At 32.7% G+C, this 24,848-nt stretch overlaps 2 protein-coding genes across 10 annotated transcripts in view; both read right to left on the bottom strand.

Annotated features, from left to right (window-relative positions):
* The window catches only part of LOC129807383 (neurobeachin), a 401,071-nt gene that overhangs the window by 158,648 nt on the left and 217,575 nt on the right, over positions 1 to 24,848 (bottom strand). For all 8 annotated transcript variants that reach the window (XM_055856603.1, XM_055856604.1, XM_055856606.1 and 5 more), the window contains exon 2: positions 21,249 to 21,353. In XM_055856603.1, the coding sequence (XP_055712578.1) occupies positions 21,249 to 21,353 (105 nt within the window). The remainder of the gene's footprint in view (positions 1 to 21,248; positions 21,354 to 24,848) is intronic.
* Positions 1 to 24,848, bottom strand: part of LOC129807385 (annexin B11) — a 372,667-nt gene that overhangs the window by 290,362 nt on the left and 57,457 nt on the right. The window lies entirely within an intron of this gene.

Below are 24,848 nucleotides of genomic sequence, written 5' to 3'. Positions count from 1 at the left end.
CAATGTTTTTGCCCTACACTTCCTCTCTTCCTAAGAGATGGTGTGGGATATGAATTTAAACAATTTTACGTTATTTTATTGCTACACTGAGAAAAAATAGAATTGCAGGAGATTGGGCATTTTATGGAAAATTGTCAGTAGAAATAAAAATTGGTTATATGCAGAATTGTTATTAGCAAAGGGAAAATGCCTATGTTACGAATAATTTTATTTTTTTATTGACTATTTTGAATTATTTTAGGGAAAGTGCCCATGGTTCGTACGATCCCAAGCTTCGTAATAACTAAATTTTCCCTATGTTCCTCAATAAATGTGACACAAAGTATCCATATTTTAAAAACTAGGGGAAAGTGCCCAGTTTTTAAAATATATTGTGGAATAACATTTATTTAGAAGTTATAAGAAAAATTTAGTCATTACGAAGCTTGCTTGGTACCGTACGAAGCATGGGCACTTTGCCCTATAGACGATTTAAATTTTTGATTTTTTAGTTGCTGAATTTAACTAATTCACTCATCAATGATATTTTTTCACAAAAAACGGAATAGTAGAAATTATCAATTACCACAGATAATTCTAACAATTCATTATCAGATTTAGGGCAGAATCACATTGACAATAAAATGCTTGCCGCAGCCTCACCGTATTTCGTTAAGTTACGCATTTTCATTGCAATTCTTACGCAAATTTCCCATTACAGTATTATCTTATCTGATACTCGGTGGCACTAGGTGAAAATAATATAAGACAATTGAAGAAATAAAACGAAAATTCGATAAACGGTGAGCAAAAAACCGAAGCTCCGGCAATTAAGAGTGAGAATAAGCTACTTATCATAAGTAACCTGGCCTTCCAGATAATATCAGGGATCAGCCAGAAAAGGAAAGTGACCGTTCTCATACGAAGCATTAAAAGGAGATCACAACCCATTAAAATATTGCGGTGCGCACACAAAAAAAAACATTGAAAAATTTGAAAAAAAATTGGAAATTGAAAATAAAAAATAGTTATTGTAAAATTATAAAAATTCTAAATTCAGGACACATAGGGTAAGTGTGCCAAATTTCGGCATAGTTGCATGCAAGCGACAAAGTCTCAAGTTTGAAATGTAATATTTTAAATAGAAATTGATTTTTTTTTTCCTTCTTCTTAAGGAGTGTTGCTTGGAACCTTGTAGACAGTTCATCGTCTTTAATTACTCTAAAATTATTCTTAATACAGTCTAAAATGAATAAAAATATAGACATAGCTTTGGTGCCTTATTTCGGCCACCTTCATTCTCATAGTTCCTTGCTCTTCGGGAATTCTTTCAATATCTTTTCTTCACGTCATCTTTTTTGTCGAAGCTACATTTTTTGTTATTCTTTTGCATTGTATAGTCTCTAGAGTACGTAAAATCTAAAAGTTCATGGAAATTCGAGGAACAAAAAAGGTGGCCGAAATTGCAAGCTGGCCGGAATTTGGCACACTTACCCTAAACGTTATTGTCTGCTAAACAAAGAAAAGGGGAACATTTAACCTTTTTTCGGTAATTCTGATAATTTATACGCATATTCACTCCCCTATTTAAACGAACAGAGTTTAATATCTTGAAAAAAAATTTTAACTAATTTATTTTTTTCAAAATTGCTAACTGCATTTTCATTTTACTCTATACTAAGTTCTAGTATTTGACATGGTAAATTGTTACCTCTTTAGAGAAAAATTTCAAATTGAAATGATTTTCAAAAAAAAAAATCTTAAGGAAACAAATACTATCCACTTTCTTAATAAGTTATAGATATTTACTCACAAAAAAATTAAACATGTAAATTGTAGGATATACTAATCAGCACATTTCTCGCAATGTACCACGGTATACTTATACCTATTTTTTCATCTTAAAATGAACCTTTAAGAAGCTTAATAGTGAATTTTTTCTTGCTTTTGGCAAAAGAGACGGAATTTGGGGCAAGAAAACACACACAGAGAACACTGTTGATCTTTTTCTAAATCTTGTTTGTTCTTTAGGAGCAAAACGATTTTGAAGAACTTAGGAAAGAATTTGACTGTCACGCCTTTTCCATTAAGAAAAATTTATTATTTTTTACCTTTTTCTGTTTACACGTAAATGTTCTAAATTCACCATTTTCTCCTCAAATCTAGAACCTTATCTTAAAGCTAGTGATGCGTACAATTAAGTCTATTAACGTGGATGTTGGATACATTATATAATATAAGAAATATAATTATGTTTTCACCGTTCAACATTCAAATGTTGCGTATCACGGTGCTTTTGCATGCCGTTGACGTCAAAAAGATAAGCAAAAAAAAAATTTTTTTTTTTGTACTTCTTTATCACTCTTTGTATTGTTGTTGTCTTTTTTTGTTAAGGTTTTTTATCCTGACAAGTGTTCCTTGTTTGTCCTTGCTGAGAGAGACGTGGGTTTTGTCTGTCTTGAGGGTAATTTTTCTCCCGCACTAAACAATACTTTCAAGCTTTCACACAAGAGTGGAGAAAATTAAAAATTCACCATGAGCTTTCTCCTAAAAGATTTCACTTTAGAACATTCAACTGGTGGCGGGATGTTATTCAAAAAAAAAAATTGCCGTAGAAGATATCCTGAAGAATATATAGGTCACAAATTACTCCTGATTTTTCATTGGACAACCTTGTTTTTAAATCAAATTATTCAAGAGTATTATATAACGCAGAAGATTATTCTCAGAAATATTTTGCCATGTACAAAGCAATGAAAAATTAATATTCCTTAAGCATTAAAAGTTGATAGGAATGAAGTAAGAAATATACAAGAGAAACAGCAGACTAAAAGCTCCTGGAAATCAACATCATTATATTTTCCCTGGAGGATCATGATCTACTTAGTGATGAAAATGAAAGAATGTCACCAACTAACAAACCACCCATAAATTCACCTTCATTATTTATGATGTGACTAACCAGAAATGAAGATTTTTCCCTATAATAAATTACTACTTTCCACCTTCTAAACCCAGCAAAACCACATCCTCACCTCAAAAAATTTTCATCCTCTTTCGCTTTCCCAAATATCTCATATCCATCAAAGTTGAATGAAGAAAAATCATATTTCGATTTTTTTTACCAATAGGCACAAGGATGGATATCACTGATGCGAACCAAAGAGAATTACCAAACATACCAAAATGATCAAAGACTCAATTTATCATACACGTGAATATTTGATTTTTCCTTACGTATAATTCATTCACTTACATTCTGACCAAGTATTTCTTTTTCCCTCCAAATTCGATGAGAGTATGTACACATATAAATCGATAATTTCCAGGAATAATGCCTTATCTAAAACACCAAAATGAGCAATTCAAATAATTAATTAATTAAATTTTTCAGAACGTAAAAATAAATTAAAAAAAATTAATACAACTTTGTTTCATTTACTAGAATTCGAGCACTCTGCAAATTATACTTTGAAGTTGCTTTTAAGGCGTTTACCAATATAGGTTTTACTCCGTATGCACACATCTCCGTCTCAGCGTTAAGACCAAAACCCAGAAATCCCACCCAGAAACAAATCGATAATGAAGTCTTTGAAGTGTTTTAACTTTGATATTCAACTACACAGAAAAAAATACTTCTTAAATTGTTCATTAAAGTTTGTAAATTCCTATTGAAGATTTATGCCCAGCGCACAATAACTTTTGTTACTAAATATGTTTTCAAAATTTCCTGTGAAAGTGAGAGAGATGACTAGATCTAGATCTCACTCACTCTTATTGAAATGTCAAAAACATGTTTACAAAAGTTATTGTGCGTTGGGCATTACAAAATAAAGTACGAAAAAATTTGTACCTTTTCGCAAACATTGCAACTTGACGAGCATTTTTTGTTTTTCATAGTCGTTTTTTTTGTTTGACAAAACTTTACGCACAAATGACAAAAGTTTACAAATATTTTTGTTGAGTGTTTCCGAACATTTACGAGCATATATACGATTCACGAACAATTCATGAGTCCCCTGTAGAAATTCAACAAACATTTGCGGACAATTTCACGAAACATTTTTGGTGCAGAGTTTGCACTACAGGTTTAGCCCACTTCTCGAATATCTTAGAATCCTAAATAACAACCAATTTTATTAGTTTTTTTTAGAATTTAATAAAATAGGGGAAGTGTGCCAAATTTCGGCCACTTTGAGTGTAATTTCGGCCATGGAAATAAATCAATTAAAATTATGTATTTAATCTTCGAATAGTCAATGAATTCATTTTTCTTTTAAATATTTATTCATTTTAGGATGTATTAACACAAAGACCGTTAAATTTTAGGTATAATTTGAATTTAAATTGCGTTGTAAAAACTCAGTGTGGAAAAAGTCTTACAAAAAATGTGACAGATGCATTGTGTTTTTCTAGAAGTCTTGTGATTTATGGTGAAGTGCAAAAGGTTTTCCTTCGGTGTTTTTCATGAAAATTGATTAGTTTTCATTAAAGATTGTTTCTGTTTATGTTAATAGTGAATCAATCTTTAAATTTCGGGTGAAATTTCCCAGCTGTATCCTGTATTTCGCGTAAAAAAAGTATACACTTTGTGATCGTCTCTTCGGTGAGGTAGTGTTGCCTATTCCGGCAACATCTTTTGCTTTCCTAAATTTATTATTCATTTTTTTCAATTTCTGAGTTCTACAATGTCCATAGAAAAAAAACATCGCTTCTATGAAAAGGATGATGTGGAAAAGGCCTTGGAAGAGTTCAGGAAGGGCAAATTGCTATGGGAATCTGCGCGTAAATTTGAGATGCTACTCTTCAGGTCTTCAGGACAAATTACACAGCAGACCTCAGGGCTTGTGGGTCATATAAACGTATTAAACTAAATATTGAACTCGTTCCGTTTGACGTTTTGAAATTTTCTATCCGTTGCGTCACAAAAGGTGGTCAGAAAAAAGGTGGCCGGTATTTCACTCAAAGTGGCCGGAATATTACCCAAAGAAATGTCCATATTATTATTAATTTTTCAATATTTTAGGAAGTGATTTAAAGAAAACAAGGATGATAAACTAGTTTTCAAGGTTCCACACAACCCTCCCGAAAAGGAAGTAACAAAAAATATTAATATGAATTAAAAATAATGGATTTCAAACTTAAGACTTCGGTGCTTATATGCAACTATGCCGAAATTTGGCACACTTACCCTATTTGCCTTTAATAATCCAATCCAAAATAAAAAAAAGACAAAAAATCTTGACTAATAGGAAATTGGAGAAGTTTAACTATATGGCTAAGCTGACTAAGCGGTAGATCTGAAGCCCGTATTACTCAAAATACCGATTTTTTGAATATAGCTTAAATTCTCGCCTAGACTAGTTTAAAACATATCCTAAAATTAAGAAAAAAGGTCGGTGAAGAACCAGTAAAACTCAAAACACTTTTAAGTTTTTGTGAATTTTAAAAGGATTTATCAAAAACTGGAACTCGATATCTCCAATCTCCAACTGTTTTGCCTCAAGAAATACAAAGACGTAAAATCGTATTGACAGCATAAGCTCATCTTCAAAATTCCCAATATGGCTCAATTATTATCTCGAACAATTATTATATTGTACATGTACAATTTGATGTGAATAGAAAGGTCTTTTTCTACGCAACTTTCGTGTAATCGCATATTCGTTGAAATTGGACAAGTCCACTCAAAAATTAGAACATTCGTAACAGTAAGATTATTTGTAATTCGATTTGAAAAATTATGGTATTTCTAAAATACTCTCACAACTTTGTTGTTATGTTCAGCAAGATTCTAAAGTCGTATAAAAAAAATCTTGAATATTACTCGCCATATATATATAATTATTTATTTTAAAAAAAAAGTGCACATCAATGTAAAATGTAACCCTCTGGTCATTGTTAAAACTTATTTTGACTGAAACTGCGTAATTCATTAACACGTATAAGAATTGTGTAAAACATATATTCCTTATAGAAAAATACACAACATTCTGAATAAGTTTCAAACGTAACACGATTCCCTGTAAAATTTTTACACAATTACTTACACAATTATGTACTATTTGTGTGAAAATACACAGAAATTACACAATTGTGTAATATTCCAACGAAATTCCTGTAAAAAAAACTTCGTGTAATTGTCAACACCGTATTTCTGTGTGAATATATAGCTAAAGATAAAACAGAAAGGACTTTGAAAAGCAATTTTCACTGGAAAATACCTCACCTATCTAGTATTTGATAAGTAATATATTACATTCGCAAATGTACTTTTGGATGTGCTATAATAGAAATGGAAACATCAGTGAAAGCACTGAACACAAATTTTATTGAAGATCTATTTCTTGTACGAAATTTCCCTAAATTCACTTGAATGAATTACAAAGTGAAAGTCGTCAATATTACCATTTCTTTGATTTTTTTTTTCTGTACAAGAAAGAGACAAATAGAATTGTCTTAAGACGAATAGTTAAATTGCAAAATTACATATGCTTTCTACTTAGTCTTTGCTTACCCTCTTATGTATATACTACTACCCTCATTCTACACTTCAAACAATTTTTAGGTACCAAAGACATTTTTTTTTCTTTGCTCTTCCCGTATTTTCTTATCGTGATTCATGTTGGAAAAGAGGCATAGAGACCTAAACGATGTCATCGTGAAAATACTTTAAATTTCCCACCACCTACCCCTACCTCCTCACCATTACAGGTGCGGAATGTCTGCACAGCAAAGCATCCAAGAAAATACTCCCCTTTCGCGAATTATTGGTTCGTTTATCTCTTCTTGGCACACAAGGTATGTAGATTCTTCCAACCTGTGTTCGCAATTGCACGAAAATTAAGGAGCGGAATAAAAAGCTCAGATTGTGAAAATGCTTTTTTGAGGAAGAGACACAGAGATGATGGCACGAGATGTAAATATAAAAATGTCTCTGTCATACAGGCATGACAAAAAAAAATATAATTTGATCGAAATCCGTCTCCCCAAAAGCCTTCCACCCCCGTCTCAGTCTCCTCCGTAAACTTTTTCGCCTGTTTTCTCTTTTATTTACTTCCTACCATGGGTGCAATTTTGCTCCAAGTCAAATTATTTAGCATGTAAAGATTTGTGCAAGAAATATTGAGTCAATTGATTTTTTACATTATTTAATAAGTTTTGGAATAAATAAATTAATAAGGCACAAATCCAGAAAATCTTTCATTTGTTGCGAAGGGTCAACCCAAAAATATTGGAACTGTAGAGCGAGTAATTTGGTCAGATTCTTAATTCTTAATAATTTTTGTCAATATTTCTTTAAAAAAAATGAAGACACAAGTTCCACACAAAAACAAATAAATGTAATTCTTTGTTTGTGAAAATTAATAAATTTGTAATAGGTTAATTTACCAACCAGTTCATAAAAGTTTATCTTTTTTCTCTTAAACATTGGTCTCATTTCTGGTACCGAGATTAAAATCAAGATCTAGAAAATCTCAAGATTTTTGGAATCTGAAATCAAAAAAAAAATCAAGGTCAAGATGTCACATTTGACAAACGTCTTGGCCAATTGGCATTCAAAGACACAAATCGCTTGGAATTAAGGATTTGCCATTCTGGAACTATCAACTATTTCAAGATTTTAAGACGGTAAATTTCTTGTTTTCTTGAAATAATTTCAAGAACCTTTCTCACATGTGATTAATTAACAATTTGTAACAATTCATGCACAATTCAATTTCAGTGATGAATGATTTTATAAGAGGAATATACAAAAGAAAAATAGTAAGGGAAGTGTGCCAAATTCGGCCAGCTTCTAATTTCGGCCACTTTGAGTGTAATTTCGGTCATGCAAATAAATTAATTAAAATAATGTATGTAATAATGAATGTGTGTGTGTATAAAATATGATAAACTAATCTTCAAGGTTTCACACAACCCTCCCGAAAAGGAGGCAACAAAAAATATCAATCTGAATTAAAAATATTGCATTTCAAATTTAGGACTTCGGTGCTTATATGGAACTATGCAGAAATTTGGCACACTTACCCTATTACAAATTACAAAAAAAAACTATATTTCAGCTTGCAATCAAGAGATTTAAAGTACCACAAATATACATTTTGTCAGAATATGAAATCTTGATCTTGGAAATATTTCACTGATTGAAATTTTAATCTTGATCCGCAGGAAGTAAATTTTAATATTGTTATCCCTTGACAAAAATTTTTTTGTAATTAAACAAACATTTGTTTGTAAACGTTTGTAAGAGAGTTCGTAAAACTCTGTACTTTTCTTTAAAAAAGATCATTCGTAACTTGAGTACTTTATAAGTATTTTTTTTTCCTTTAAAAACATTTGTTCGTACATTCTTTTTTGTGTGTGAGAACTTTACGAACAAATGACAAAATTTTACGAACATTAACATTTATGAATAAACGTTTGTAAAAGAACAAAAAATCCTCGTTAAGTGCTTATGTTACGAACAATGTTTATGAGAAATACTAACATTTACGAACTTTTTAGTTGTTAAACAATTTACAAGCATTTCGTACGTCTCCAATCCCCTGTAGAAATTCACAAATATTTACGAATAATTTTACAAAATATTCTTTTTTCTATAATTAGTTTCCTTTTTTCTTAGTTTTGTATGGGAAATCTTCATGAATATAACAAGAAAACAAATACTTACAAACAAGTTTGTTGAAACACAAACAGGGTTGTTAAGAAATTATGTCACAAATAGCATTTGTGAAAAAAAAAACTTTTACGAATTACTTATTGAATCATAAAAATCGTGAGCGTTCTTAAATCCCCACTGAAAAAGACACAAATTTGTAAAGAAAAAAATTACAAAATATTTTTGTGTGCAAAGAAATGTCACATATTACTCCAATTCTTTTCTCCTCAGCGTTTTTATTTTTTCTAATAATCTTACAAAAAAAAAGTTGTGCCTCACGATGTAATCCAAATTCAGATTTAGATAAATCATCCAGAATCTCCAGAATGAATAAGAATTTCTTTCACGTTATTTACAAAAATCCATTTGATTCAGTGTCTTAGGATTTATAAAGATGGCTTGTGGTGGCTTGTAAGTGAGAAATTTTGTACGGTCACGTGAAATGTTAATTTTAACTAATTTAGCAACAAGTTCTTACACCGAGAAAAAAATGGGAGTGCGATTAACTTGTTTTCCTTATAACTTTAACATTTTTTAGGTGTAAAAATATATCAACATTCTTTAATGTTAATTTTACACCTTTTTAAGGGTAAAATTAACATGAAAAAGGGTAACTTTAACTCCTAATACACCTAAAAAGCATAATGTTTACACCGATTTCGGATCAATACTGCAGGGTAAAATAAACATTTCCGGAATGTTATTTTAACATTTTCGGATTTCTCTCAGTGTAGAAAGGGGTATTGGCATAGCGACCAATATTACATACTATTTTCTTTTGATAATATTAATTTTATTTATTAGGTGAGATTCTTAACAATCTCACCTACTATAATCCTAACAAAATTTCATGTCCTCCGATCGCGCTCAAACTTGGCCAAAATGTGTTTCGCCACTTCCTGATCACGAATATATGGGGGGCTAAGTTACGTTCCCGGCCGGCCGGCCGGCCGGCCGCTCTTTGGAGCTTAATAGCTCCTAAACTAAAAAAGATATCGACTTGCGGTTTTCGGCAAAGGTTAAATATCGTATGAAAATTGCAACATGGTGCATTGACCCCCCACCCCCCACCCCTCCTTCCGCCATTTTGAAGACCACACTTTTTTTGTTTTCTCAATAGCTCCGGCCCTATGGCATCGAGCGGGCTCAAATTTTAGTATGTTATAGCTGGGCCTTAGAGCTTTCCATCAATACCAAACTTAAGGTCCCCCGACCCCCCTAACCCGAGCTATAAGGGTCCAAAAAAATTTTCTTAAAATGGCCATAACTCCGGTTCTAATTGTCAGAATTTAAAAAATGAGGGCTTTTTGGAAAGCTCTCGTGAAATGCCACTTCCTCTTCTAACATCGCAAGTTCATAAAACCACCGCTAGGGGCGCTATTATTAAAAAGAAAATTTTTAAATCTTAAAAGTTAAATAACTCAAAAATTCCTTATGCAATCGGGCTGAAATTTTAGTATGTTGTAGCCGTTGATTATACCTATCAAACAAAAAAAACCTTAAGTCGATCCATAACCCCTGACCCGAGCTATAAGGGGTCAAAGTTCGAACATTGACCGGCCTCTATCTCCGGTTCTAATTAACATAGCGACCTAAATTTTACCTTTTTGGTTTCGTCTCGATGAGCACTTTCAGATGGAAGTTCAAAAAGTCACTACAGGTGGCGCTGTGATAGCGTCAAAATTCATCGAAATTCAAAGTCACTTTTCTCAAAAACGGCATTGTGCAAGTTAATGAAATTTTAGTATGTTGTAGTCCAGTCTAGGACGTTTCCAAAATGGTGCGTATGTGCGCTGTGGTTTTAATAGAACCAGAGATATGAGGGGTCAAAGTTCACGAAATTCAAAAAATCATATCTCCGGTTCTTTTTGACCGATTTTGATGAATGAGGGCTTAAACGAAAGATCTCACCAAATGCTACAACTTTCTAGAACATTTGAACTTCGTGGGACCAACACCAGGGGCGCCACAGTCAAAAAACGAATTTCAATATCACATAACCTCAATTATCTCGACTGTCGCTGAACCGATTTTGATGATTACTTCGATATAATTGTAGAGGACATTTGTCTCTACATTTCGTCCATACATCATTTTCCGCTCAGACTACGCTATCACTCCGATTTTGCCGTTTAAGTGTGAAAAAATTGATTTTTCCCATAATAACGCTTTGAAATCACTCAGATGCCAATTTGACTGCCTCTACTCCACCAAGACACTTAAAATAGGGGTTTAAATGGAAAGTCCCGCAAAATACAACAATTCTTTGATTTAGTTGAAGTTCAACAAATGAACACTTGGGGCACTCTGGATGAAAAAACGAGTTAAGAAACAAAAAACCTCGATTATCTTGGCTTCTGAGTAATCGATAAGATCATGTTCTATAGAAAAATTATAGAGAACATTCTGGTCTACATTTCACCCATATAACACTTTTCTGTCAGTTCATCCAAATCCTTGATATTTTGGTTTAAATACAAAATTTGTATAATTTCACGAATTTTATTCAAGATAACTGAATGGCGTCTCCCAACTTCAGCTCTAAATCGAATTTGCATGCACTCCGAGTTAGCTCACGTTAAGAATCTCACCTACATAAGCCGGTTAGGATTATCTGTCCCTTTATTTCGATGTACTGGGCTTTTATTACCATTTTGTAAATTATTCAGTTTACAAATTTATTATTCAGATTACAATGTTTCGTGAAAAATGTCCATTCAGACGCTTAAATCCCTTGCACCGGGCGGGACTCGAACTCACAACTGTGACAGTCGAGCCAGGGGTCACACCGCCATTATCCGAACGCTCTTACCAATTGCACCACGGACTCCCATTTTTGAAAGTAAAAGTGACTTTTTGCTAATACTTCTGTTAACTGGGATTATTTGTCCCTTGATGTGTTATTTATCTCAGTGATCTGTACTTTGCATGTTCATACACAAGAAAATGTGTTTTCAATATCCAAAAAAAAAGAACCTAGAGGCTATGCTGTGAATTTTATACAACGTATAATAAAAAGTGTGGGAAAATACCGCAAGAAATGATGATTTGTTTTGTGTGCAAATGACATTTTGATAAGAGATTTCGTGAGTTTAGTCATCCGTATAGGTATATGCATGTATATAAATCATATAAATAGATATTCCAATTTTGATCAATGTTAACTCAATAATCTTCCTAGTAATATTTCCCCCACCCCCTCCTCGTATTGCCGCGGGAAGAAATCTCTCGAAAATGTCTTATTAGAATTTTCTTATACTATAATATAAAGTGAGGGAGAACCATGGGGAGAAATGAAGCAAGAGACTTGAGATGGAAATTCAACTCCAATTGTTCACAAGACATTCTCACATTCCATCTAAAAGCAATTCTTTTGATCTTCCATAGATCCCAAATAGGGGATTGGTTTGGAAGCATCAAGTGGGGCTATAGAAGAGATATTGGATTCCATTTCTGCCAATTCTCACATTAAATTTGAAGGTTTATGTTGTGTATGTTATAGATGTAAATGGTGAAATTGTTCACCATGATGCCAAAAGTACAAAACCATACAAAATGTCTCTCTGGGGGAATTAGTATAACTGAAGATACATAAAACCATACTAGGGAAAGGATCACCAAAGGTATAAAATTTAATCTACATATTTTAATGACTATTGAATTGTCGTCCCTTGGTGGTTCAGTCTCATGTATTTTAGGAATAGGGAGTATTACCTTCACGGACGATACATTTTAATAATTTTACCCAACCGTATACTCGCACAATTTATGATGATTGCATCTCATGTTAGAGAAATAGGTTTATCTAGTGAACATTTTAGAGGCACTTTGTGGTCTAATACCAGTTACCTTGTAGTAGGTCAATTTGAGAAATTAAACCATATAGGGTGAAATCATAGTTTATAGGTCCCTTTAAAACCACATTATTTCTGCAAGCGTTTTAGATCATTTCATGCAATAGAAATAAAATTTACATATCAAAACTAGTTAGAGTTATTTTATTGGCCGATTCTTATTAGTAATAAATTAGAAATTGACTTCACAAAGTAGGAACAATTATCAAACAAAATTCTCTTTTTTTTAGTCAAATAAATTTTTAGATATCACCGTCTCTCAGGTGATATCTAAAATTCATTAGCGAAAAAGTGTCTTGGTTTAAGAGCAAACAGTGTGTTGTACATGATAATAAGCGTTGTTCAGGCTTATACCGGCTTCAGACCTAAGGTTAAGCCCAGTTTCCAAAGATCTCGAAATTCAAAATAGCAACCAAGTTTATTGGTTTTTCAAAATTTAATGGATTGCTTGCTTATATTGTCCAATCTTAAGTGATAATTTTCTAAAAAATCTTGCCTGATAAAAAATTAGAGAAGATAAGTCATATGGCTAAACCTTAGTTCTGAAGCCCGTATTACATTGGCCTGGCTTATAACTTTCCCTGGTTATATTCGTCAATCTGACAAATGAAATAATTTTGCAATTATTGTACGTTCAGACAATGAGATATTCAATTTTCTAAAAAAAAAAAAACAAAAAGGGGTGACACAGCGTCCCATGCTATGCAAAATGATCGAACTCTTGATTTAGATATAGTCAACAAGGTGGGGATTCCGGAATTCATCGGGAAGATAAAATTCAATCAGGGAAAACTCAACAACTTTTTCCAGAGCTTTCGACACGGTCTCCAAGCCTTCATCAGTCAAGTCTTTCAAATATTCTCTGAGACTCGTTCATTAAATGGGTCAGGATGTTCACTGGGCATGTTGAGGGAATGGGGGCACAATGTAATAAGATTTCTCTAACACCGTTTTTCACAATTCTCTTCACTCGAGAAAGCTCGAAAAAGCCCAAGAAAGAAGACAAGTGAATAAAATTTTGAAAAACGGTGTTAGAGAATTCCTAGAACATTGTAAAAAACAAGTGCCCTCATTCCCTCTACATTCCCTGTGAACATCCTCACCCAATCAATGAACGAATCTCAGAAAACATTTGAAAGACTTGACTGATGAAGGCTTGGAGCCCGAGTCGAAAGCACTGGAAAAAGATGATGAGTTTTCCCTGAGTTAGTTGTATCTTCCCGACGAATTCCTGCATCCCCACCGCGTTAACTATATTACGTCGGTTTAAGTTTTACGATTTAGATATAATACCTCAAGAGTATTTCCACATAATTTACCGTTTACCGATTCATAACCGATTTCATCCGGTTTATCACTCAAGGGTCTCCTAAAATTCATATAAGAATTTAGTAATAATGAATTTAATTTTCGGATAATAATTACCTATCGGTTCATAAACGGTTTAAAAATGATTAGAATCGGTTCAGTTTTATCAGATATGCCAAGACCTTTCCAATGAGCTCAAATATGAAACCATTTGGTTGAGAAATACACTCTCTAGGGCTTTTTTAGTCATTAAACTTGAAACTCCGTTAAGAATGATTCAACAGTAGGGGGAGGCTTTGATGTTTCGCATACAAAAATGATGTCCAAGTTAAGTAATTTTTTCTGACTACAACACGAACCGTATCAATTCACCAACTATGCCAAAAAAACCTCTTACTTACTAGGTTCAAAATCCTATCTCACAAAATCCTGGGAAATCCTCACATTTTTCTCTAGAAGAAAATGAAAATTTAATGGCGATTTGTCCGATAGTTCAATCAAGTTTCTATTTTCGCATATAATTTACATCACTCAAAAACGTCCCATTTTCACCGTAAATTTTGCACCCGACATTAAAAGTTACACATCATTGTTTAGACGGAACTCTAGTCTATCTGATTAAATAGTTTATGTGAGAAATAATATCTTTTAATATTACTTTTATGAAGATTTGTAAAAGGCATAATTTTATACACTGAGGAATCCATTTTCTTTCTTTGATTTTCAAATTCCATGAAAATGTCACTTTGGCAACCCCAAAATGTATGTGGAAATTTGAAGGTTATGTTGCATTGACGTCCGCAACACACAAGTGAGGTTATGTTAGAACATTAAAATTATAGTGTTGCCAGATTCACTATGCGATACATAATAATTCTTAATATCCGATCGATGAATATGGGTCAAGTTTGCGAATTTTTTTCCACCCACAAAAACGGCCTTCTTCATTCCAAGAGGTTTTTATACAAATTTAAACCCTAATAACCCCTCTACATCCTGTGATAGTAGTTTTCCAAAAAAAGTGATATCAATTGTGCAAAATTGTACAAAATATTACACATTAAAATTACAGTTTTGCACCTGTTTTTAATTTTTGTTTCCTGAAACTAGGAAAAAAGAATTAGACACCCAATTTTTTCAGGAGAGGTGGGATTTAAGAGTAGCTATTAAAATATATAGCCATATGTGAGATTCATAAAGGAATACGGAAGAAATACGAAGTGTTTGATGGTAGCGTATATGCGAAACATCAAAGCTTCCCCCTATTTGGGTAACCTTTCAAATCTATTCAAAAATTAAAAAAAAGAAGAAATTGTCTGTCGCGTTTTAGTAACGGTCGGACAGCGAGATGTCAGAAATTGTCTAAAATGCAAAGATATGTACAGAAAAGTGGTGCATGGGCCAGAAGGCTGGAAGGTGGAAATTTTGAGATGTGAAACAATCTAGATATTATATAAACTGCTCTCTAAATAAGTTCTAGTAATAAAAATCATGAAATATTATCATTTTGTGATTGAATAGTTAAAAACAGAACTGCAGATATATTCAAAATTGGAACAGTTTTATTAGAACAACGAGGACAACCTGTTAAATGCAACATTTTGAAAAATTCTTCAAAAAGGGAAAAGGCATTAAGAGACTATCTACCTTTGCAACACCAAGTATATCGAGGGGATAGACGAAACTAGTTTCATACCTAGCGAGTAACAACCACTTCAAATCGCGGCTATTTGCAATTATCTCGTTGCATACTGTCTATTAAACATATATCTTTAGCCCTTTAAGGACCAGTGAGTCACCGGTAACCAAAAAACAAACAAGTTTTTTTTCTTTAAGTATAAAGTTTTCTATTTTGGATCACTGGTCGGCAAGAAATGAGGAAGGCCAAACTTTGGCGTTCTGTTAAATTATCGATCTTCCAAGCTGTGTTGATTGCTATTTTCAGCAATGGATATAATGATAACATTTGGGTAATGACCGAAAAGGTAAGATCATAAGTTCAAACTTTCAAGATAAAGTACCTCCGGACGGTTAAGGAAATCACTAGTAAAGATTGAGCGAAAAACGTAGTCGGTCTCGAGAAAAACTACGCATTGCTGTGTGAAGGAGCCTTGATCTCAAGATAGACCTAGGACAAGGCGACTGGGTCAAATTTTAAAAACATTCTAAAACATTTATTGCCCATAATCTATCATCACCCTATAGATTTCTCATTCTTGTGCATTGGCTATCGTCTCAGAACTTTGAAAGCTTCACAGTGGCTTAACTTTTATAGAACGTTATATTGATGCCCCTCAGTGACCATACTGACCCATACCACTGTTCAGTCTCTTGTGTGAATTATTCAGTCGGCCAAGAGAATGTTTTGGTCCATTAGTGTTGTATGCAAAATACCACAAATGTCTAAATGCGGAAGGCCCTATAATGTTAAACTGATCTATGGCATCTCTCCAAAGTATGTTCACCAAATATCTCCATATTAAGCACCATAAATAGTATATATAAGAGATCTCATGGTCCATCCCAAATGTGTTGCAAATACACAAACATTTGTATATTGAATTGAGTTTGTTTGGGCGCCAGCAGTCTCTTTGCTCCCCCTCAATATTCCAAACTACTATATACTATATTGATTGAGGGCATATTGAGGCATGAGCATCGAGGGATCAGCCTTACCCAGGGGATTCGCCTTGTTCATATTTAGCACAACAGCCACGGAGAGGATGTCTATGTCAAATTGTACGAGAAATTGTAACTCAATTTTATCCTTTTCCATTTCTGCTTTCTACCCCCGTATATAGCATGGTACGTCTCTTCTATTGGAGGGTCCCTCCCCATTGCCCCTATACACATATGAACGAAAAAAAGGCAGCTCACATTTTTAGAGGGTAAAATCCGTCATTCACAATCTCTTAATATTCCTGTGAGATTTTATCATTCATTCCCTATATCTCATTCTTTACACAATCGAGTAAAATCTCTCAAATAATATTGAATATATATATATAAACATATATATATTTTTTAGCCATGAACTTTTCTTATTCTATTTTCCCATTATTGAATACAAAAAAGAAAAAAAAAGATTCTCCTACAATTGAGGATCAGAAATATCTTGAAAAGAAGAAAAATTGGGGATGATATTGTGGAAACAATATATCTAAAAATTGATTCAACTTCTTTACCCCCAGTAACAATAGATAAATTTGCCCTTATGGGAAAACTCCCCCGAGAATAATGGGAAATGTTTCAGTGCAAAAAGAGCTTATCCAAAATACACGGAAATGTCTCTTTCCCAAACTCCCCAAACAAAATCCAGTGAGATTTTTGCATAAAACTTCAATGAAACATCCCTAAAAATAACTATAACAGATAATGGTGAAAATATTGTGATTCTCAAGAGATTTTCCCTTCAAGCATTCTCCTTTCAAACTTATCAGGCGTTCTTTTTCCCTCTCTGAACTTTTCACATCAATATTGGGAAAATGTTGAAAATTTTCTCTCTCGGATCCTCTACTTCCTCAAAGTCATCTGACTACCATTAACACAAGCAAAAGATCACAAATTCATCTATACACATATATATAACTTGCCATAATATAAATAAGAACGCACATCCTTAGTAGAAACAAAAAATCCAAAGGAAGATTCAAATGAACATACACACTTCCTATTTGCATAATGACATTCATGTGATACCTCCTGAATTTTCCCAGAAAATTCCCGTGAAATACAATGTTCGTGAGTGAAAAGAGAATTTTTCTGTAATTTGACTTGTGCCACACACCATTCAATATTCATGCCATAATCTCTTCATACATGGACCAAGAATATAAAAGAGAAAATTGTGCCACACCTTGGCGCTAACATAAATTACATTACCATCACTTATCCACCTTCAATGGCTAAATTAATAAATGTAATAAAAGTAAATAAATGAGAAAATAAGGTAAACTCAAAATTGAGACAATTTATCTGCGGTGGCACAAGAGAAAGAGAAAGGGAAAACCATCAAATTTTCCATGGTCCAGAGCGATTAAACAACCTTTCCCAGGAAGAAACCATCCGACAAACTTATTTTAAGCCGCGACATTTTCCACTCTTCAAACACCAACGAGAGGGTGGTAAAACAAGTAAATCATGATGAGAAACTTTGCTCATTGAAAGTGCTTTAGAAACTTTTCTTCCTTTCTATTTCTATCGAACAAAAAAAAAGAAGAAGTAAAATATCCATTCTTCTCACTTCACCTAAAATCACTTTTACACTCAGCAAAATTTTGGTTTATAAAAATTTTGGCTTTACAAAGTAAAAAGTAAAAATAGAACACTACACTGAGAAAAAAAGGGTACGATTAACTTTTTTTCCTCATAACTTTAACACTTTTTAGGTGTAAAAATATATCAACATTTTTTAATGTTAATTTTACACCTTTTTAAGGGTAAAATTAACATGAAAGAGGGTAACTTTAACTCCCAATACACCAAAAAAGGGTAATATTTACACCGATTTCGGATCAATAATGCAGGGTAAAATTAACATTTCCTGAATGTTATTTTAACTTTTTCGGATTTCTCTCACTCAGTGTAGGATAGGAACAAGTACTTTGGGTCACTTGGATCTTGAGATATTTTGCAACCCCATCAGGATAAAATTAAATTTAAGAGAGTTTAAGAGAATTTTTAACGCTTTTCATTAAATATTAAATGTAATTGACTTATTGGAACAAAGATCGTAAGATAATACTGCATAAAATGAGGCAGTAAATTTCGACGGCTCAGAATATAAAACGAATAAGTCGCGAATGGCCAACTTTACAGGAGAGTGATTTACAGCTCAGATTTTACATGCGGAGTATAAGACTTTTAAAATTTGAAAACTATAATTTTGGGAACAATTAACTTTCCGGTATAATACTCACAGAGGGAGTCAAGGAGTATCCGAAAACCGAAAAAAAAACGAATTTTGCAAAAAATCGACTTATTCATCTCAGAGGTAGCTAAAATCCCAAACGACAAAATTCCGAAAGGGCCAAAATCCCGAAAGCCAAATTTCCGAAAGACAAAATCCCGAACGCCAAAATTCCGAATGCCAAAATTCTGAAAGGGCCACACTCTCGAAAGCCAAATTACGAATATACAAAACCATGACAGGGATGAAATTATATGGAGGGTAATGCGCAGAATAATTTCCAAGACACAGAAAATTTCCCTTAGCCTCAAGAAAGCGCGGGTGCAATCGTGGGAGTAGCTATGACACTTTTATGAATGCGAGATTGTGGCCCATTCAGAATTTTGGCTTTCAGGACTCTGGCACTCGGGATTTTGGTTTTCAGGATTTTGGCTTTCAGGATTTTGGTTTTCGGGATTTTGACCGGGACCATAAAACCTTATTCAAGGCAAGATTAGGTCCGTGAAATGAAAATTCCATGAATTAATATAAATTCCGGAAATCTAATAATATTTCAAGGGGATTGTTAATGGTCCCAGGGTCGACCTATGGGAGGAGGCCCCGAAGGTCTCAAGTTTCTATCTCTAACCATTTGGGCTCTAGGCGTGGTAATGTCCGGACGGACAGACTCACAGCGTGATATCTCCTTTTAGAAATCGTCAATATGGATTTCGAGCTGTAAAATATTCGAATAATAAATAATAATATAATAATGGTGGCACAACGTACCATAGAGGAACTTATGCCTTCCCACAAGGGGAGTTCGGCCATTATTATTTTTTTATTATATAGGGATGGTGTTGTCGGTCCTATTCCCCGCGTGGAATCAAAGTTCAGTGAAGCTCACTGGATGTAATTCGAACAACTTTAACGCCAGAAAAATTCCTGGTGACCTAAAGGGTATTCGAACCCGGGACACTTGCATCATAGAGCGAGTGCTCCACCACTTGATCCATTGAGTTCGAACTTGAACGTTAATTCAAAAAATTAGACTCAATAAACTTTTAAAATAACACAAAATATTCCCCGAATTATGAATTAATTTTTCAATCTTAAAATCTTTAAACTAACCTTTAAAATTTGACTCCTGTTCATTGACGAATAAGTTTACTTTGTATAGTTACAAATTACTTTAAACAATGTCATGACCAAGTGCGAGTTAATTAATTAATTAATCAGTAAACATATGCATAAATTAAAATAACATTTGATGGCCATGTTAATTACTGACTATCCTTAATCATAATATTTCCTGCGCCCACATCCCGAGGGCAAATTTATTTCTCAATTAATCTTGAGTGTTTTCCTAATACTTTAAGTTGGATGAGGAAAGTGCCCAAGCTTCGTATGATCCCAATTTTCCTAATAACTAAATTTTTCCTGTTTCTCTCTAAAACTCTAAATCTATCTATATCTATCTATTTTAAGAACTAGGGGAAAGTGTACAATTTTTGAAGTATACTATTGCGGAGTCACATTTATTCAGAAACACAAGAAATATTTAGTCATTACGAAGCTTGCTTGGTATCGTACGAAGCATGGACATTTTCCCCTATTTATTTTTTCATAAATTTTATTAAAATGGTCAATTTTAATTGTTAATGACGTTAAATAAAAAATAGAGGAATGTTGTCAGAAATACTATTCTCAATAAATAGTGAGAGATTATTTATTTAAAAATTTGAACTTAATTAGCACAATTTAGAATTGGTTTAAAGGTGTAAATCTGTGCTAAATGAGACAAGATATATTACACAAATTTTATAAACTATAAAATATTTTCTGAGTACAACATTTTCATATCTGAACCATCTGTACCAAAATTTATAGTTTATGTTTTTAACTTCAAAATTAATTTTCACTCTTTTTTTAGTTTGAGCAAAAATAATAATAATAGAGATAAATTATTTTTTCCATACTCTATTAACAATCTGCGTCACTTCAACGTGACACTAAAATATTTACCACCCATAAAAAAAAATGCACCCATGAATATTTTTTTATTGTCAGATTTTTCAGGTATCTGAAATATTTTACAATCAATTTTATCCTGTAGCTTTTAATAATAATTTTAAAATTATTTACATCCGCCTTCTGCCACAACAAGTAGAGAAAATTTAATTTTCAATTTATTAAACTCTGTCATCTACATATCTCCAACATTATTGAAACGACAAAGTTTTCATATTAATTAAATCACTAATGACGCATTATATATGCATATTACAGTGACCTCATCACGTGAATATACAAGTGCGTTTGTTTAATGCAGTTAATAATGTCATTCATCGCCACTTAGGCTATTTATACTTCTATATTAATACAATCGAACGTGCTTCGAAATATTCATTGTTGGATCAGCAATTATGCTATCTGAATTTTTTCTTTGTATTTGCATTTGAAATATAGATACCAACCAAATGCTGGTTTCTAATCTAACCAATGATATAACAAATTTGCAAAAAAAAACACCATAGAAAAATTTCTAATGACTTACTTGTAAATTCGGTGGACAGTGATCGAGAAGTTCCAGCATATGCTTGATGTTCTGCGCATCCTGAATCACAAAATTGAGCTCCATATCAAATTCACCACCAACGAGCTGCAAGAAAATTTAAAAAAAAATTGATTAACCATATTTGCTTCACAATACATGATAATTTTGCATTGATGATTAAATTTATAGTCCAAAAAACTCTCCTAATTATTGTCAGTTGCATCGTAAATCAGTGTGACGCATTGCACAAAGGATAATTTTATTGAAACGTTTAGTGGCTCTCCCGACTCTCCCTATCAAATTTCATACTGTGCGTTGCTCTCATCCCAAAAATAGTCCTTTAAATAATCTCTATACATCCTCTGTCTACACCAAGCCCATGAGAAACTAGTGATAAGCATGAATGAACCTATAGAGACAGCGATTCCTTTCATAGAAATGTTAGTTTTGTAATATTTAGCAAAAACTTATGAATAAATAATACAAGTGTAGAAATGCAAATAAACTTCCACCGGGTATCCTTTCAAAAAATCATTACATGAAAAGATATCATAATTAAAATACTTCAATAAAATAATATTGTACAAATAAAGTATTATTTCAATTATGCAAAAAAAAGACCTCAAATAGTAATATATCTTGAAAGTTTCCTTAGTTTGATTCTTTCAAAGAAGTTAACACATAAGTTTATACTTCGGGGGAGAAAGTCAACAAGAATTAACTAAATATCACTTTTCACTCCATTGATTGGAAGTGAAATAACCAAGGGGGAGATATTAGGATGAAAATGTGTACACCACTTTCAGACACTTCCACAATTTGTATGGAAGACCCCTTCGCACTTCCAACATTTCGGAAGACTCCTGAAAAAGTTGCAATACTTCCAGCACTTCTTGCACTCCCATGCACTTCTCATACTTAGGAATCAATAATTTATTTAATAATTATGAAAAAATCTAATTAGGAAAACAATATTTTAATATTATCTGTGTTTTATGACCAACAGAATTTCTTTCTATGGATTTTCTAAAACACTAGTAGAGCTACTTTTGGTGGAGAGAGTCTCTAAAAAAATGTATTGTTGTTTCTAATTTATTGAAACTGTCTTGGAGAGTCATTCTGGTTTTAGACATCTTTCAAGGAGTCTTCAAGATTGAAGCAAATGATAGTCTGAAGGGTCCTGAAAGATATTCTAGGCTCTGGAGAATTTTCCATTGGAACTTCTAAAATTTTGGCAGTACCTATTGTTCGACGCATGATTTAGTGCTGTAGACTTGCAAGCTTATGCCCTTTCTTTCGTCCAAAATCGGACGTTTTTCATTTAAAAAAAAATAAGCGCATTGAATTAAATTAAATCAGAGTTGGGCTCAATTTCCTTAAAAATATGCAAAAAAAAAGTATAGCAGTGTAGCCCTACAGCTCAAAGTATCCCCACCTTCCCCTAAGCAATTTCTTAAACACATTTACGACTTAAGTCGAGAGCCGGCTTACAGTAATTATAATCGAAATAATGATCATATTACATTTCCATCTGTTTATCATTAATCCGTCTCTCGGCTTAACCCTAGAAATGGCTTAATTAGTGGGAAACTGATTGGAATTTAGTCAAATCATTATTTTGATTATAATTACGTTAAGCCGTCTCTCGGCTTAAGTCGTAAGTCTGTCTAGGGCGTAAGTCTCCCTTTAGTTCCTCTAGCTCATCCTTATATCCTAGGTACGCTTAAGACTTAATCCGGGAGATGACTTAATGTAATTATAATCGAAATAATGATTTTACAATGTTTTCCATCAATTTCCCACTAATTAAAGCCGTTTCTCGACTTAAGCCGAAAAACGGACTAGTCAGAAACTGATGGAATTGTAATCTGATCATTATTTGAATTATAATTATGTTAATCCGTCTCTCGAATTCATTGAGAATTTTCTTTAAATTCTCAAACTCGACCTTGAATACTCAAATTTGACTTTGAAAAATCTCTTTTAGAAATGATTTAAGGCTATTATCGTATATAACTAAGATATCCAAATTATATGACTTGTGAATACGAGATCAATCGGAGATTATTGTTAGAACTACAATATCACAATATCTGCGATTATGAAAGAATAAAAACTACAACGACTCAATATTGTATTTTGCATAAATCTATAGTCATATTGAACCATTTCATGAAAATTTGCCAATACATATCGTCTGCGACGAAAATTTATTCACGACTAGCTACAGCGTTATATAATTCTGAAAGCTTGCATTGAATATCAAACACAACGACTATGGGTGAGAGTTCATCATTACAGGCAGCTTCAAAATCTCTTCGGGGCAAATCAATAGTGGAAAAAGGGTAGCATTATACATATATTTGGAATTTTCATGAATATATGCCCACCATACTTTGCCCTTCTCTCTGACACATGCTCAGCATTCATTCCATACAAAGTCATTGTTGAACAAATATATTGCATATAATATGATAAAATTCACCCAATCAAACTGGAATTCATCAATTAATTTGTCAATGCATTTATTATTAATCCTTTATGTGTTGAAATAAAAATATAAATGGAGAAAATATGTCTCGAGACTTATAAGTTATTTTTAGGAGGATTTTTTCGTTATACATTGAGCATTGATTTATTATTTTACGAATTGCGTAATCCTTTAAAAACAAGTCATACACAAACCTGCCTTTGATTGGAAATACAATTTTTTTTTATTTTAGCATTAGTATTAGATGAGAATCGCAATATTCTCATCTATTTAGCTTTTTAAACCCCGCCCACAAAGAAATTTGGACCAGTCATATCCCTATCAGAATATATCTAATCACTTTTATCCTGATTTTAATTCCTTTTCATTTACTTTAGTCCAATAACGAAACATTGTTGGTCTAACATAATTTTTAATTTGTAAGTAGTGCCTAAATTCTAGACACTGATAAACTATAGACCACGCCCCTTTGTACCAGTAAAACATGAAACAAATCATAAAATGTTAGGGTAAATGTCCTAATTCAGAACCATGTCCAGACGCTTTAACTTTGACAGAAAATTCATCACATTAAGTTAATATTTTTCTGAAGTAAATTACATAAATTTGCTCCTTGACTCTTCTAGAATGTTACTGTTTAGTGAATATTCTTTAAATTTAATTTGAATACTTCATAAATACGAGAAAAATACGCGAGCGTAAAATGCTGCTATTGGTAACAAATTAATCCAAATGGAGACAAGGGAAATTTTCTAATTGGAAACAAACAGTGTAAATGAAATCATAACTAAAGGCTTTTAAAACCTTTTTGAGTTGCTCCTGAGTGCAGGATTTGTTCTTATTCCTGGTTTTTTCTCCTTTCCCATCTAAAACAAAAAGAAAATCTCTCCCAAAAAATTATATTTCCGGGATTTCCTTTTAAATCATTTGCAGACACTTCAGAAAAACCCTTTTTGTTCATGAAATAGGTAATTATTTCATTTGAAAACTTCACGTACCGTTAATAATAAAATTAGCACTTAATTTAACTAAAATTAGCCAGAAATATGACATATAATGTTAAACAAAACGAATGAACAACAGTATTGTGTTTTTCATTGGAAAACATG

This window comes from Phlebotomus papatasi, chromosome 3 (genome assembly GCF_024763615.1).
Source record: "Phlebotomus papatasi isolate M1 chromosome 3, Ppap_2.1, whole genome shotgun sequence".
NCBI lineage: Eukaryota > Metazoa > Arthropoda > Insecta > Diptera > Psychodidae > Phlebotomus > Phlebotomus papatasi.
Note: the sequence above shows the minus strand (reverse complement) of the source record. Positions and strands in the feature narration are given on the sequence as shown.